The following is an 11,631-nucleotide window of genomic DNA, read 5'->3' on the forward strand; positions in this document are numbered from 1 at the left end:
TCGCGCCAACCAAACCGATCCACTATCGATCTGATTGGTTGAATTTCATTGAGAAGGTTTTGATTGGTTAGTATTTTTGAGCTCATCTGAAGTAGCCAATCAAATCGATTTAAGTTCCAACGAGAAACCACGCCACAACACGAAATTTCACTCCAAAGCACAATACTCAAGGACTGAATTACTACGTAGCACAAATAATAATTTATTTTATTTAAATTATTCAATAATATTCTTTTTAGATTGCAATTCCTCCATGTACAGTACACCGGTAGTCCCTCCGCCAGCAACAGGACTGTCGAGTGACCACAGGAATAAGAAACTTCATGTGTGAGGGAGAATTGGCACCATTATTATTTACTGGTAAGTACACATGCCTCGATAATGCTGACGCAACAAGCCCAAGGCAGCCCTCTGCACCTCCTTAGCCGACCTATCATTGCAGCCTAGCCCCGCCAGGTACTCTACGAGGAAAGTACAGTTATGGCAACGATGCCGTCTAAAACTACATACTACTGTAGTACTACATACTGTGCACAACGTGGTAGAACGCACAACCAACACACGGTACTCCTGGGGGTCTACTTATTTGCAGTTAACTACTTGCCGGTGCTGTTAATTCACTTCTGCGGGTAGTTGACGCTAGTTGGTCAAATGGGGTATGGTCCGGGGGGCAATTGGGGTGGAGATAACTTTGTCCAGGAGGGGGAATTGTGGGGTTAACAGGATGTTTACGTTCACGCACAGCAGCAACAAGTGAAGGAATCGCCCTTGTCGTGGTATCGTTTGAAATGCAGTGCAGGATTCGAGGTGTACCATGCTGGCCCCCTTATCAATATTACTTTTATATTTCATGACATTTGAACAATAATCAATTTTAGTGATTACTGCACAACGTGCCAACCAAATGTCCTCAATATTCCCCCAAGTGCTTAAAATTGCTCAAGTCACGCAGTTCCATAACAAGGAAATAGTCACGAGGTTGGTGCGGTCGCGACGTTTGCGGGCGCTGTACCCACGTCGACAGTGATGAGTTGAGGGACATTGTGACGACGTGGTTGTGTTTTGGGCTGGCACCTTTTGATGGTACAATCGACGCTCCATCTACATCATTCCCCAATTCCATTCTAGTTTCATGTGTTGCGTTTGATCTCCATGCGTACTCGTTCGTCCAACGACTCCATGGCGTGGTGGCTGTGGCTCATGACCAAGCACTTGGTCGAGAATTTCGTGCTGTACGCGCTCCTCTTCCTCCTCTGTGGCACCGACACCCCGCCCAGTGACAATGAGTCCAAGTCGTCCAAATTCGACATCCACCGCCAGTACGAGACCATTCCGGACGGACCCCCTCCGAAGCGACCATGGTGGTGAGTGCCCGTCGTCGCAACACCGGTTTCATCAAGAGCAGCCGTTGTATCATCCACCCTCCTTTGCCGTCCCGTCGTCTCCCTAACATGATAAACTCCTGATGCTAGGTCAACTTCGTAGTGTCTGTGTAACGTTAGTGAGCGCAGTACAAAGTAGTTTTCATAACGTTACTCCGAATGTTACATATATACAAGGGGTGTCGACTGTGGACGACGTTGCCATCGCCCCAAGCGTAAATCCGATGCTCCAGTCCATAGACCGAGCAAAGCGTCGTCGTCGCCACAAGGACGGCCTTGGTCATGCACGTGGCCAGTTTAACCTGACCCCCCTGGCGCCGCACTTTGTGGCCTGCCACCACTTTGCGTTTCATTCACCCGGTCGCCCGCAACCTTGTATCGCCTATGTCTTCGTGCCATGGAGCACGCCGATGCGCCCCAGTTCGATGTCTCTCTTCGCTGCTAACTACACGCCGGAAATGATGTCCACCGCGTTGAACGGGTGGAACATGTTGATGACATTGCTGCCGCCGGTGAAATTTCACTGTGGGAAATGTTATGCGGTATTCGGGATTAAAGAACAACATGGCCATTCAGTTGCCTTTCTTGGTTGACTGACTGCCCAAATGCCCGCTGTGGGGTACACTAAACTTAGTGCACATCCGTATTTCCACTGCTGGTTGACGGTGTTGGAGTCATTCGATTGAAGGAAGACCAGTGTAACTACGGCGGTACAAATATATATTTATATAGTATTAGACTTGGAGCAGCCTCATCGTTCTCACTGTCTCTTCGCATGCACTCCCCTTTGCAAGTGAAACACCCGGATCATGTCCGTCTCCAGCCGAGACCCGACCGCTTCGCCAAGGTGGCCCCTCAGCTTCATGTGGCGCACACTTGCGCGGAAGTCCTTGGCAGGGACCTTCAAAATCCAATCGCAATCCATCCACGACGTCAACAGCGCGTCAACATCGTGGTGCTGTTCGAGGTGGTGCTGCAAGAGGGCGACGACCAAGTCTCCACGTTGCCAAAGTTGCTCTAAAAGACCAATGCATGGAGTCAATTGCGCAAGAAGAGTCGCCAATTTAGATATGGGCACGTCAGCGGAGCTAAATAAGTCAAGGAGGATGGCCCAGTCGCACTCCTGCAGGGATGGCGCGGCTGCGGGCCATGGGTCCCCGCCTCCCATGGACTTTCCCAGCAGCCAGTTCCGTATGCGTTGGAAGGCATCTCGGTATATCTCGTCGCTACCTTCGACGTTTTGTGCGCTGGTGGAATGGGCGTCGTTTGCGCTGGATGGATGCATGTCGTGGGTTGATTCGTATGAGGCACAGTTTGGCGGGTCTTGAGGAAGTCGGACGAGTTCGTCTAAGCGACAGGATACCTCTGGCAGCTGCACTTCATACTCATCGCTAGATGTCACTCGAACACGCATCCACGCAAGCTGGAGCCAGTCTTCGCCTGATCCTTTCTCGTAGAGGTGGCGAAGCATGCTATGTGTTGTTGTTGGCGGTGTTGGGTCAACAACTTCCACTGCGCCGTCGTCGATTGCAGACACAGTTGGCACATGCGACGATGCTGGATCTTCGTGCGACTGCTTGGCTTCTTGTTGCTCTGGAGGTAGCTGGACATGTGTATCTTGTGACGCGTCCGGGCTCTTGGGCAATGCCAGCAACCTTCGCTTCTTCATCAAAATTCAATCACAATGGACGATTATTCGGATCAAGCGAATAATCCGGATACGGGAATCACCTTGTCAAGAGTCAAGAACCCCCACCACAATGGACATCCCGAAATGCGATGCCGCGCTGCAGCAAGCATTGAAGGAGCCGCGTCCAAAGCAGCTCGTGGAAGCTATCAATACAGTGGGGTATATGGACGCATCACACATGTTGATCATGCGCAATTCATGCCATGTAGTTTCTGAAGAAGAAGAAGGCGTCGACGAGCAGCAGCAATGACGACCCGACCCACTTGGAGTTCATCTGCCTTGATTGCAAGTCTGAAGGTTTGTAAATAGTGTTTGTACAACCATCCATGACTTACTGTTCGTTGTACACACGTAGGTGTCGAAGGCAAAGCCCGTGCCTTCTTTGCGTCGCCCCCAGTACGTCCACCCTCGCTCGTCCATCACATCTCGTGTTGTCGCGATCTGGGACAGCTGAAGCAGATACTTTTTCCTAGGCGATTGTTCTATGTGCGAACAGGTTGAACACGACAGAAGACGTGAAAGAAGTCGTCGTGCACGAGCTTATCCACGCTTACGACGTACTGATTGATCTGTATCTCACTCGTCTGTGGTGTTCATTGATCGCATAGTACACTGTGCGCAACATGGATCTCACTCAACCCGCGGTGCTTGCGTGCAGGTGTGTAAATCAATCACAATACACGCTTCCTTCCACACTACTCGTTCTTATCTTAGCGAAGTACGGTCGGCGCGCGAGTCGGAATGCTTCGAGAAGGCCCAAGCGTTATGCAAAGACCCGCAACTGTCGATGGTGCTTCACGGGTGCGACTGGTGGGTCAAGAAATGCGTAAAGCAAAATGCCATCCACGCCACGTCGGTAAGCGCGACCTCCATGTCATCATCCCCAACACTCTTGAGAATGCCGTAGTCGCTGTTCCCCCACGACGCCTCTACACATGTTCACAACGTGTTTGAAACGTGTTTTAAAGACCACACGCCATTTCAAAAATAGAATAAAAAACCAGTGGCAATTGAGTTTGAAGCGTTCTGTAAACTGTGTACAGTATTGTCGATTTTCTTCAAATTTCCCAATTTTGCATGGTTCGTTCAATCGAGCACAAATCGAGCCGAGACATCTGATTGGCCATTATCCACTTTACCCTTTCCAGTAGAAACTCGAAAATGGATTGTAGCCAATCAGCGACAGTAATTTCAACCAATGGGAGAGATTGGTGCTCGATTCGCTCGGCTGGTAGATTTGATTGAATGGGGTCCTGAAATTCATACCGAATCTCCAATACAGTAGTTCCATTCTTTTGAAGGGATTACGGAAACAATAGTGACACTGTTTTGCTCTCAGGGAATTAATTATTCTCAGGGAATTAATTATTCCTCATACGCTACTGAGAGAGGAGGTTGTCAAAACTTGACGTTAGCATTTCCTAGTACTACTAACTATAATAGTCTTACTACTGGGTACGAATTAATAGTACTACTGACTGGGGACTAGTACATACTGTAGTAACGTTAGGCTTGCCCCCTCGGGAACATACAGCAGAGGGACTTTGTTTCGGCTCTACCGAGAGGAGCGTGTGGACAGGAATGCTTTCAAGTACTAGTATGTGAATGTCGCAAGATACAGTCGTTACCACTAGCAGGCGTTGAAGTGGCATCACCAACCACATCGAAGTCCTATGCGTTACTATCCGATGCGACATCCTGGTCGCCTACTCTACAAGTCAACTCGAAGCGGATTCGCGTCAACTATCGCTGGCGTTCATCAATGCCATCTTATGGCTCGTGGCATGAAGGCACATGTGCAGGGTCAGCGAGCGCGCTTGTGCCTTCCATCACGTTGGTGTCGACACCGCAACAGCCCATTCCACTTTACTTGACCAGTATTATGGGACATGTATGAAATCGTAACAAAACGTGGTCGCAACCGATGCTACTAAAGGTAGGAGATGGAGAAGGTCCAAAATATAAAAATAATATGGCGGCCCATGGGTTTGCTATGACTATCCAGTGAAATTAATAATAAAAAACCGCCCAATTTCAAATTGCACCAATGAAACATTGAGATGTTCCTTTTATTGACCAATGAAATGGGACCTTTGGAGATTCCTCCAATGTGGCCACAAAAATATCCCAGTCGCCTTTTCGTTCATCCAACGTACTTGTCGCAGCTGCATCGACGACGACGACGACGACGCGTAGAAGTAGCACTGACGGCATGCAACAGAATCACCACCAAGATGCCCCTGCTGTGAATGCACAGCTCCTTCGAGACATGATGGACTGTGTGGATACGTCCAGCTTCCCCATGGAAAGGAAGCAGTCGTGGATGACCCTTCGCTCGCTAGTCTCCGGCAACGATGCCAACTTGACGAACGAACTGAACCGAGGCCAGAGCTTGGAGACGATGCTTCAACTTAGCGGGTACAACGCCGCAACATCAGGGTCAGGCCAAACGAACAGCGCCATGAAGCCCGAGGGTCATTCGAACGCGGCGGCAGCGCCGTCGTACTCGAGGTTTAACGCCAGGGACAGCGCCGAGAAACTGAAGCGGCTGTTGAGCTCGGGAAGTTTTTCGACGATGCAGAAGAAAGCGAGCGTGAGTGCGTTGTTGGGGCTGCTGGAAACGCAGCAGGGAGGCGGTGCCATCAGCCGCGCCGACGCCAACGAACTGTTGCGCAATTTGGGCTCCGACTACACGGAGGACGAGCTCAAGCAGCTGAGCGGGCAAAACATGTTTCGATCGTTCATCCATACGCCTGGTCAGACCATGGATCGAAAGAAGAGCTTCGACGTGATCCAGGGCATCTTGAACTCGTGCTCGAACTCTGCCATCCACAAACCCATGACATCCCAGGACAGCTTTCGGTTCCAGAACCTCGCCAACTGTTTAGACACGATCGAGGGGGCCGTTGCCAAATACGAGGAGGACGGCGGTGATGAGGACGAGCACGTCGTGGCGGTGGACGACAACCTGGACAACCTGCTCGACGACCCGTCGCCTGCGCCGCCCGCCGCGTCGGTGTCCAATTCGTCGCATCCACCAAACAATGCTGGTCCTGCGACGCAGTACACACGAAACGCTGCAGTCAGCCAGGTGCAAGCCACTTCGTCAGCTTCGTACGGTGGTGCAGCCACTCGAGCGCCACAGCAGCATACAGCAGCTGGAGGGGGACCCAGTCAGTACGGCTATCACCACCCGAATCAACACTTGGACGCCACGGGTCTGCCATCGTCTTTGAATATGCAGCAACAACCGCAACATGGGCACGTTCGACGAGACATTGGAGCGTCGTACGACCAGCAGCAAGTGTTTCAGCATCACCAGCAGCAGCACCACCACCACCACCAGCAGCAACATAATGCGCATCAACAGGCGGCCACAACCAACCTCTACGGCGGCAATCCAGACTTGACGTACGGTCGAAACAGTACCCTACCACCACCCCATATGATGGCAGCCAACTCGAACCACCATTACATGTACAACAATTACGCCGCTCCCCACCACCATCAGCAGCAGCAGCAGCAGCAGCACCTCCAACATCTGCACCACCAGCAACAACAACACCAGCACCAGCAGCACAATCACCAGCTCTTACAGCAACAAAGTCACCAAGCCTCCCAACCGGGTCAGCAACAGCAGTCCAACTACGCCACACACACGATGTACCAACAGCCCCAAGCCCCCGCCCCACCGGTCTACGGGTACGGCTATGCTGTCGGCCAAACCAGCCACAACGCCGCCCCGTCTGCGGCCGCGGCCGCACCAGCGTCCTCCCGAGGAGTCGATCCGTACCAGCAGGAACCTGCTGGCGTCGACAACACTCAATACGCCAAGTTCTGCATGTCCCCTGGCTGCAGCAACATTGCCCGGACCAAAGGCATGTGCAAGGTGCACGGCGGTGGCCGTCGGTGCAAAGTCGACGGCTGCATGAAGAGCGCTCAAACCGGCCACCTGTGCATAGCCCACGGCGGTGGGAAGCCGTGTCGCATGGACGGATGCCCCAAGACAGCGCAGTCCAGAGGGCTGTGCAAGCAGCACGGTGGCGGCGTTCGCTGCAAGTTTGACGGGTGCACAAAGAGCTGCCAAAGCGGGGGCTACTGCCGGGGCCACGGCGGCGGCAAGCGGTGTGAGTTTGCCCAGTGCAAGAAGTGGGCGCAGCGTAATGGATTCTGCGCCAAGCACGCGCAAGAAATGACCACGTAACCCACCCCCACAACATTTAGACGATCAGTTAAGTAGTACTGTAGTATAGCAGTAGTAAGTAGTAGTACATAGCAAACGGCTTGAAGAAAATGAATTCGTCGAAACGTCCTGTGGGGGGTCTACCGATCCATAGTTCCTACGAGTATGTAGGCAGTACTACTACCAGGTCGTATTTCTTTACATCGAGTTGGTCATTACGACAAGGCGGGCTGCTGCTTGAGGAAGGGCAATGTGAGCACAGACGCCGCCGAGTGATATACTATTTGCCCGCCGCCGCCCAGAGGCGTCCTTGCGCCGACGCGCGGCAGCTGAATGTGTTTGATGGGGGATCGCACGAGTTTCTGCGGGGTGACTGTGGTTGCCTGGAACAGCAAAGCATATTATGAATGGGGGTGCGACCACTGTATATTGAATCATACCGAGTTGGTGCTGGGGCGGCGCTGTGATACGGACGGCTGAGAATAGGACGACGACATGGAGGATATGTGGTTCTTGACATCCGGACTGTCCTCCGCCATGGGTGGCATGTGTGGCTGGTCGTGGGGGTCCAATACGATGTCGTCGATGACCTTTCGAGACCGTCGTTTGCGGCACGCGGGGGTTCGTATCCGCAAACTCACCGACTTGGAGGATGATGTGTGCTAACAAGACGATGAATGTTTCAGGAGGTTAGTTCTGAAACGCAGGGCATTTGATTGTACGAACTCTGTGGTGATCGATATGGTGGTCGACGGAAAGGACTTGAGGTGGCCACTGGGCCGGAGGTAACGTCGTCGCGGGGTCGTCAATGGACGATTCTTCGGGAACGATGGACGAGTTTGCAGGGGGCAACTTTTTCTGAACGGATGACCGGCGATGGGGTTGGACGCGGGACGGAGTGTGTTGTGTTGCGTCAAAGGCGGGCTCGGACACAGACTACCGCATGCACATCGTAAGCATTGGTGGATCGACGTAGTTGGATCGATTGACACGGCGACAGAGCGAAAACTCATTCGAATCAAGCTTTATCATACCCGAGGAAATGTGTGTACACCGCCGTTGGGGTTGTGTTGTTGACGTCCTTCCCAAAAAGACTCACCAGACTTGACCACGAGCCCCTGCGTGATGACCACGCCCTTGGCGGGACTTGAGTCGTCACCGAAGCACGGACCTCCTTCTAGATCCCCGTTTCCAATATAGAACGGTTCGTCAGTCGCCAACAGCGCCTATACGACCTACCACGTGAGTACATCATTGACAGTGATCTAGCCTAGCGCACCGTGAAATATGCTCGGGATCGAGCGGTTTTCGATCCCCCAGGTGTCTTCGGCGTCTTTGTGCGATTTGACCACCTCGACGAGCTGCGGGAATTGTTGGTTGGCCGAGCCGACGCGACAGCAACATCGATGCGGGCGCTGGTTGGCGGCAGGACAACCGTCGGCTCAAACACGGCTTGGGGGATGTGCTTGAACATATCGCGCTTGGACCTCCTTGACACCAAATGGCTGTCTTCCCCCACGATCATGTCGGCCCCCTCGACCAGAATGACTTCAGACGCACCCCTTTCATTGTCCAGTCCGTCTAACACACCGTCCCGAACTGGCGATGCTCCCATATCGGGGGACGCCCCCCCCCCATCGCCCACGATCCCTTTCCTCATGGATTTTGTGTCTGAATCCACGGGTTCGATAACAAGCCGCACGACTGTACGACTCCGCTTGGCGTCTGCCTGCATCCGAAGTTTCTCATCTCGCACGCGCTCTTCCAGGAGCTGCTCGATGTGTTGTCGGCGCTGGAGGTCGTCCGGGGACAGCGGCATGTCGCTAGGGCTCACTGTTCGAAACGCGAGGTCCCGGATCGACATGGTGACTTCCGTGTCTAGCACGATGGAGCCCAATTGCTGTGACGACTTCTCCATACTGCGCCCACGCATTTGTTTGCTACTTGGAGATCCTTGATACGCCGACCGGTATTCACTCCCCTCGCCGTCTTCATCTAACGACCCCAAGCCGTACGGATTGTTGTGGGAGTGCCCCCTCAACAGATGCGACTTGGGCTTTTTCTTGGCTTTGATGCACTGTTTGGACCAAATGTCGGGGGGGCAAGGGGCGGGAGTGTCCCCTGCCTCATACGTCGCCGGGTTGTCTTTAAACTTGGTACTCAAGTCGATCGTGACCATGCTCATCATGTAGATCAGGCCATTCACTAGCTTGAGCGACGTATATTCAAACTAATACCAATACAGTAACATGTGAGATACACTGCATAAAAATGACACTTATCTCTATGAAATACCGTGTTGTTGGCTTTGAGAGTTTCGTCGATGGTTGCGTCCACGGCGTGCAAGAGGAAGTCCACGACGAGGGTGACGATGTGCTCGCCGTCTTGGGCGCGCTGGTAAGCGAGGACTGCCGATGACGGGGAGGAGGATGCGGCGGTTGTCGGCAGGGACGGCGGGGAGTCATCATCCCCCGACGCATGCTTCTTGCCCCGAGTTGGCGTGGCGCGCTGCTTGGTCATGCCCTCAAGCCACGCCTACTCCAGGGCATGCTATAAATACTCACGACGAAACTCCCGTGAAGTTTACAGTTTAACCCACATACCTTGTCGACACCTTCTAACACTAATAATCGATCATCCACAATATATCTCCAAACCTAGACCGTGTTTTCTTACAAAACAGGTCGTACTGTATCATCTACCCTACTACTTAACCCTATCCCGTTGACGCTGTCATGCAAAGTGTACCGTTACTTTGTGTACTTGTGAAGTCGACGACATACAGTACACAGTGTTGATTGCTTGGAAGGGCAATGTGACAACAACCTGGGCAAAGTTGTTAAAGTACGTGGACACCACACTTAAAAACCCAGATTCCAACTGTACAGTACCTTGCACAACCACCACCATCACCTCTGAAGAACTCGAAAACAGCACCAAACATAATGTATATTTATTTGGGTGTGTCTAAGCATATTATTTTTTGTGCGTTGCCGTTTGGGCTTGGCGAATCATGTCGAGGAGGGCGCCGACGTTGGTCTTGTACCGCAAGAGCGTCGCGTGCAGGTGTGTCCAGTCGGACAGGGCGAACCCCCGCTGCAAGCTGCGCGAAATGACCACGCTGCGCCCGAGTTGGTTGATTTTGGCCTGGATCAAGTTGGCCGTGATGGCTCGTACGACCCACGTTTCCACGTCCGTTTCTGCAACTTGCAGTTTGGCGATGATGTCGTCAAACGAAATGTCGTCGTGGCCCGTGGGGTACGCACATAGCGTCAGGAGGCGCATGTTGGCGGCGGCGGCCTCGGCGTCGATGCCGTGCTCTTTCAGGACGGACGCCGACGACTTTTCAAACGCCAAGTACTCGGTGAGGGTCTTGGAAGAGAAGATATCCAACAGATCAAACACCTAGACAAGCAAGTCAACATTTCTGACGGAGCAGCTAGTTGTACCTTGTCCACGCCCTTAAGCGCTTGCACGGCAGGCAAGTGAATCAAATCCACATGGGCCACAAAGCTGTCGATGGGCGATTTGATCACCAACACCGCGGCGCGCACGGCTACGGCCTTGGCCTTGGCGGCGTCTGCTGCCTCCACCAAGGTCAAGTACTTTTCCAGGAAACGTAGGGCGGCATGAACATCCTTTTCGTTCTTCTCCAAGAGATCTGCGATGGTCAAGTAGAGCGTCTTCAAGTTGTCTGCCGACACCCCCACGACCAACGCATCAATGTTGTCAACGTAGCTACACTTGCATGTTGAGGATCTGGGGATGGATATATGCCCGGGCTAGTTACCTGCGGACAAGCGAGAGGTTTTGGGTCGCGCCAGCATATTGGATGGTCGCGAGCAAGACTTGGAAGCGCAACGCAGCGTTCGCAGCCGGCGTGGCGTTGAACAGATCCGCGAGGCTAGTCGGGATCCGTCAAGCATCATGTCAATGAGAAGGTGGAGGATTATTGCCTACATGCGGAGCTTCAAGATGGCATTGGTGTGGTTGGCGGTGACGACCTTGACCAACGCATCGGCGTGCGTGGTGCCCGTGGCCTTTACGAGCAGTTTGAACAGCCCTTCTACGTCAGTGTTGTGACCCTCCACGGCGAGGACCGTCGCGGCCTTGGAGACCACAAGGGCAGCAGCATCTTTGACAGAGAGGGACGTAGCATCCGTTGAGGTTTCCTTCAGGATAGCATTCACATAGGACACCAAGTCCGTCGCGGTCGTCGAGTCATGGTCGGCCATCGTCGTGCAATTCGCGAGTTGACTCTCTCACCACCAGTTGCGACTGGGAGGGGTGACGAATTCAATAGTCGGAGAATAAAGCCAACGGATTGGCTGAAACACGATTTCTTTGACACATGGGTATTTGATTGGCTATAATAG

General features: G+C 52.9%; 6 protein-coding genes across 9 annotated transcripts; 4 read left to right on the forward strand and 2 right to left on the reverse strand.

The window, feature by feature from the left end:
* Positions 1–1,179: 1,179 nt before the first annotated feature.
* On the forward strand, positions 1,180–1,368 carry H257_04259 (hypothetical protein; the record flags this gene model as incomplete). Its single annotated transcript, XM_009828681.1, has 1 exon — positions 1,180–1,368. The coding sequence occupies one exon, from the start codon at positions 1,180–1,182 to the stop codon at positions 1,366–1,368; it is 189 nt and encodes a 62-aa protein (XP_009826983.1).
* A 719-nt stretch (positions 1,369–2,087) lies between these two features.
* On the forward strand, positions 2,088–3,057 carry H257_04260 (hypothetical protein). Its single transcript, XM_009828682.1, has one exon. The coding sequence runs from the start codon at positions 2,192–2,194 to the stop codon at positions 2,708–2,710; it is 519 nt and encodes a 172-aa protein (XP_009826984.1). The 5' UTR covers positions 2,088–2,191; the 3' UTR covers positions 2,711–3,057.
* A 53-nt stretch (positions 3,058–3,110) lies between these two features.
* Positions 3,111–4,096, forward strand: H257_04261 (hypothetical protein). Of its 4 annotated transcripts, XM_009828683.1 has the most exons (7): positions 3,111–3,226; positions 3,282–3,369; positions 3,428–3,468; positions 3,546–3,629; positions 3,681–3,730; positions 3,787–3,928; positions 3,980–4,096. In XM_009828683.1, exons 1-7 carry the CDS (start codon positions 3,143–3,145, stop codon positions 4,061–4,063), a joined length of 573 nt encoding a protein of 190 aa, XP_009826985.1. In that variant the 5' UTR covers positions 3,111–3,142; the 3' UTR covers positions 4,064–4,096. The 4 variants fall into 4 exon arrangements, with proteins under 4 accessions (XP_009826985.1, XP_009826987.1, XP_009826988.1 ...); XM_009828685.1 differs by having other exon boundaries at positions 3,681–3,928; XM_009828686.1 differs by having other exon boundaries at positions 3,787–4,096.
* Positions 4,097–5,212: 1,116 nt separating this feature from the next.
* On the forward strand, positions 5,213–7,385 carry H257_04262 (hypothetical protein). Its single transcript, XM_009828687.1, has one exon. It carries the CDS (start codon positions 5,285–5,287, stop codon positions 7,274–7,276), a length of 1,992 nt encoding a protein of 663 aa, XP_009826989.1. The 5' UTR covers positions 5,213–5,284; the 3' UTR covers positions 7,277–7,385.
* H257_04263 (hypothetical protein) lies at positions 6,629–9,801 on the reverse strand. Its single transcript, XM_009828688.1, has 6 exons — positions 9,551–9,801; positions 8,535–9,485; positions 8,290–8,481; positions 7,982–8,191; positions 7,696–7,917; positions 6,629–7,638 (listed from the first exon to the last, which is right to left on the reverse strand). The coding sequence occupies exons 1-6, from the start codon at positions 9,773–9,775 to the stop codon at positions 7,471–7,473; spliced, it is 1,968 nt and encodes a 655-aa protein (XP_009826990.1). The 5' UTR covers positions 9,776–9,801; the 3' UTR covers positions 6,629–7,470.
* A 387-nt stretch (positions 9,802–10,188) lies between these two features.
* On the reverse strand, positions 10,189–11,532 carry H257_04264 (hypothetical protein). Its single transcript, XM_009828689.1, has 4 exons — positions 11,216–11,532; positions 11,046–11,159; positions 10,705–10,993; positions 10,189–10,660 (listed from the first exon to the last, which is right to left on the reverse strand). The coding sequence occupies exons 1-4, from the start codon at positions 11,488–11,490 to the stop codon at positions 10,232–10,234; spliced, it is 1,107 nt and encodes a 368-aa protein (XP_009826991.1). The 5' UTR covers positions 11,491–11,532; the 3' UTR covers positions 10,189–10,231.
* Between the last annotated feature and the right edge of the window lie 99 nt (positions 11,533–11,631).

The sequence above is a fragment of the Aphanomyces astaci genome (genome assembly GCF_000520075.1).
Source record: "Aphanomyces astaci strain APO3 unplaced genomic scaffold supercont1.7, whole genome shotgun sequence".
NCBI lineage: Eukaryota > Oomycota > Saprolegniomycetes > Saprolegniales > Verrucalvaceae > Aphanomyces > Aphanomyces astaci.

Bases quoted from the DNA above. Each gene is read 5' to 3' on its own strand.
- H257_04260 (XM_009828682.1), top strand. From the start codon at position 2,192: ATGTCCGTCTCCAGCCGAGACCCGACCGCTTCGCCAAGGTGGCCCCTC.
- H257_04261 (XM_009828683.1), top strand. From the start codon at position 3,143: ATGGACATCCCGAAATGCGATGCCGCGCTGCAGCAAGCATTGAAGGAG. The intron at 3,227-3,281 runs GTGGGGTATATG...CATGCCATGTAG, and splicing joins TCGTGGAAGCTATCAATACA to TTTCTGAAGAAGAAGAAGGC. The intron at 3,731-3,786 runs GTGTGTAAATCA...TTCTTATCTTAG, and splicing joins CCCGCGGTGCTTGCGTGCAG to CGAAGTACGGTCGGCGCGCG.
- H257_04262 (XM_009828687.1), top strand. From the start codon at position 5,285: ATGCAACAGAATCACCACCAAGATGCCCCTGCTGTGAATGCACAGCTC.
- H257_04263 (XM_009828688.1), bottom strand. From the start codon at position 9,775: ATGACCAAGCAGCGCGCCACGCCAACTCGGGGCAAGAAGCATGCGTCG. The intron at 9,486-9,550 runs GTATTTCATAGA...TATTGGTATTAG, and splicing joins CTCTCAAAGCCAACAACACG to TTTGAATATACGTCGCTCAA. The intron at 8,192-8,289 runs GTATGATAAAGC...TGCATGCGGTAG, and splicing joins GTGTACACACATTTCCTCGG to TCTGTGTCCGAGCCCGCCTT.
- H257_04264 (XM_009828689.1), bottom strand. From the start codon at position 11,490: ATGGCCGACCATGACTCGACGACCGCGACGGACTTGGTGTCCTATGTG. The intron at 11,160-11,215 runs GTAGGCAATAAT...GATCCCGACTAG, and splicing joins GCCATCTTGAAGCTCCGCAT to CCTCGCGGATCTGTTCAACG. The intron at 10,994-11,045 runs GTAACTAGCCCG...ATGCAAGTGTAG, and splicing joins AACCTCTCGCTTGTCCGCAG to CTACGTTGACAACATTGATG.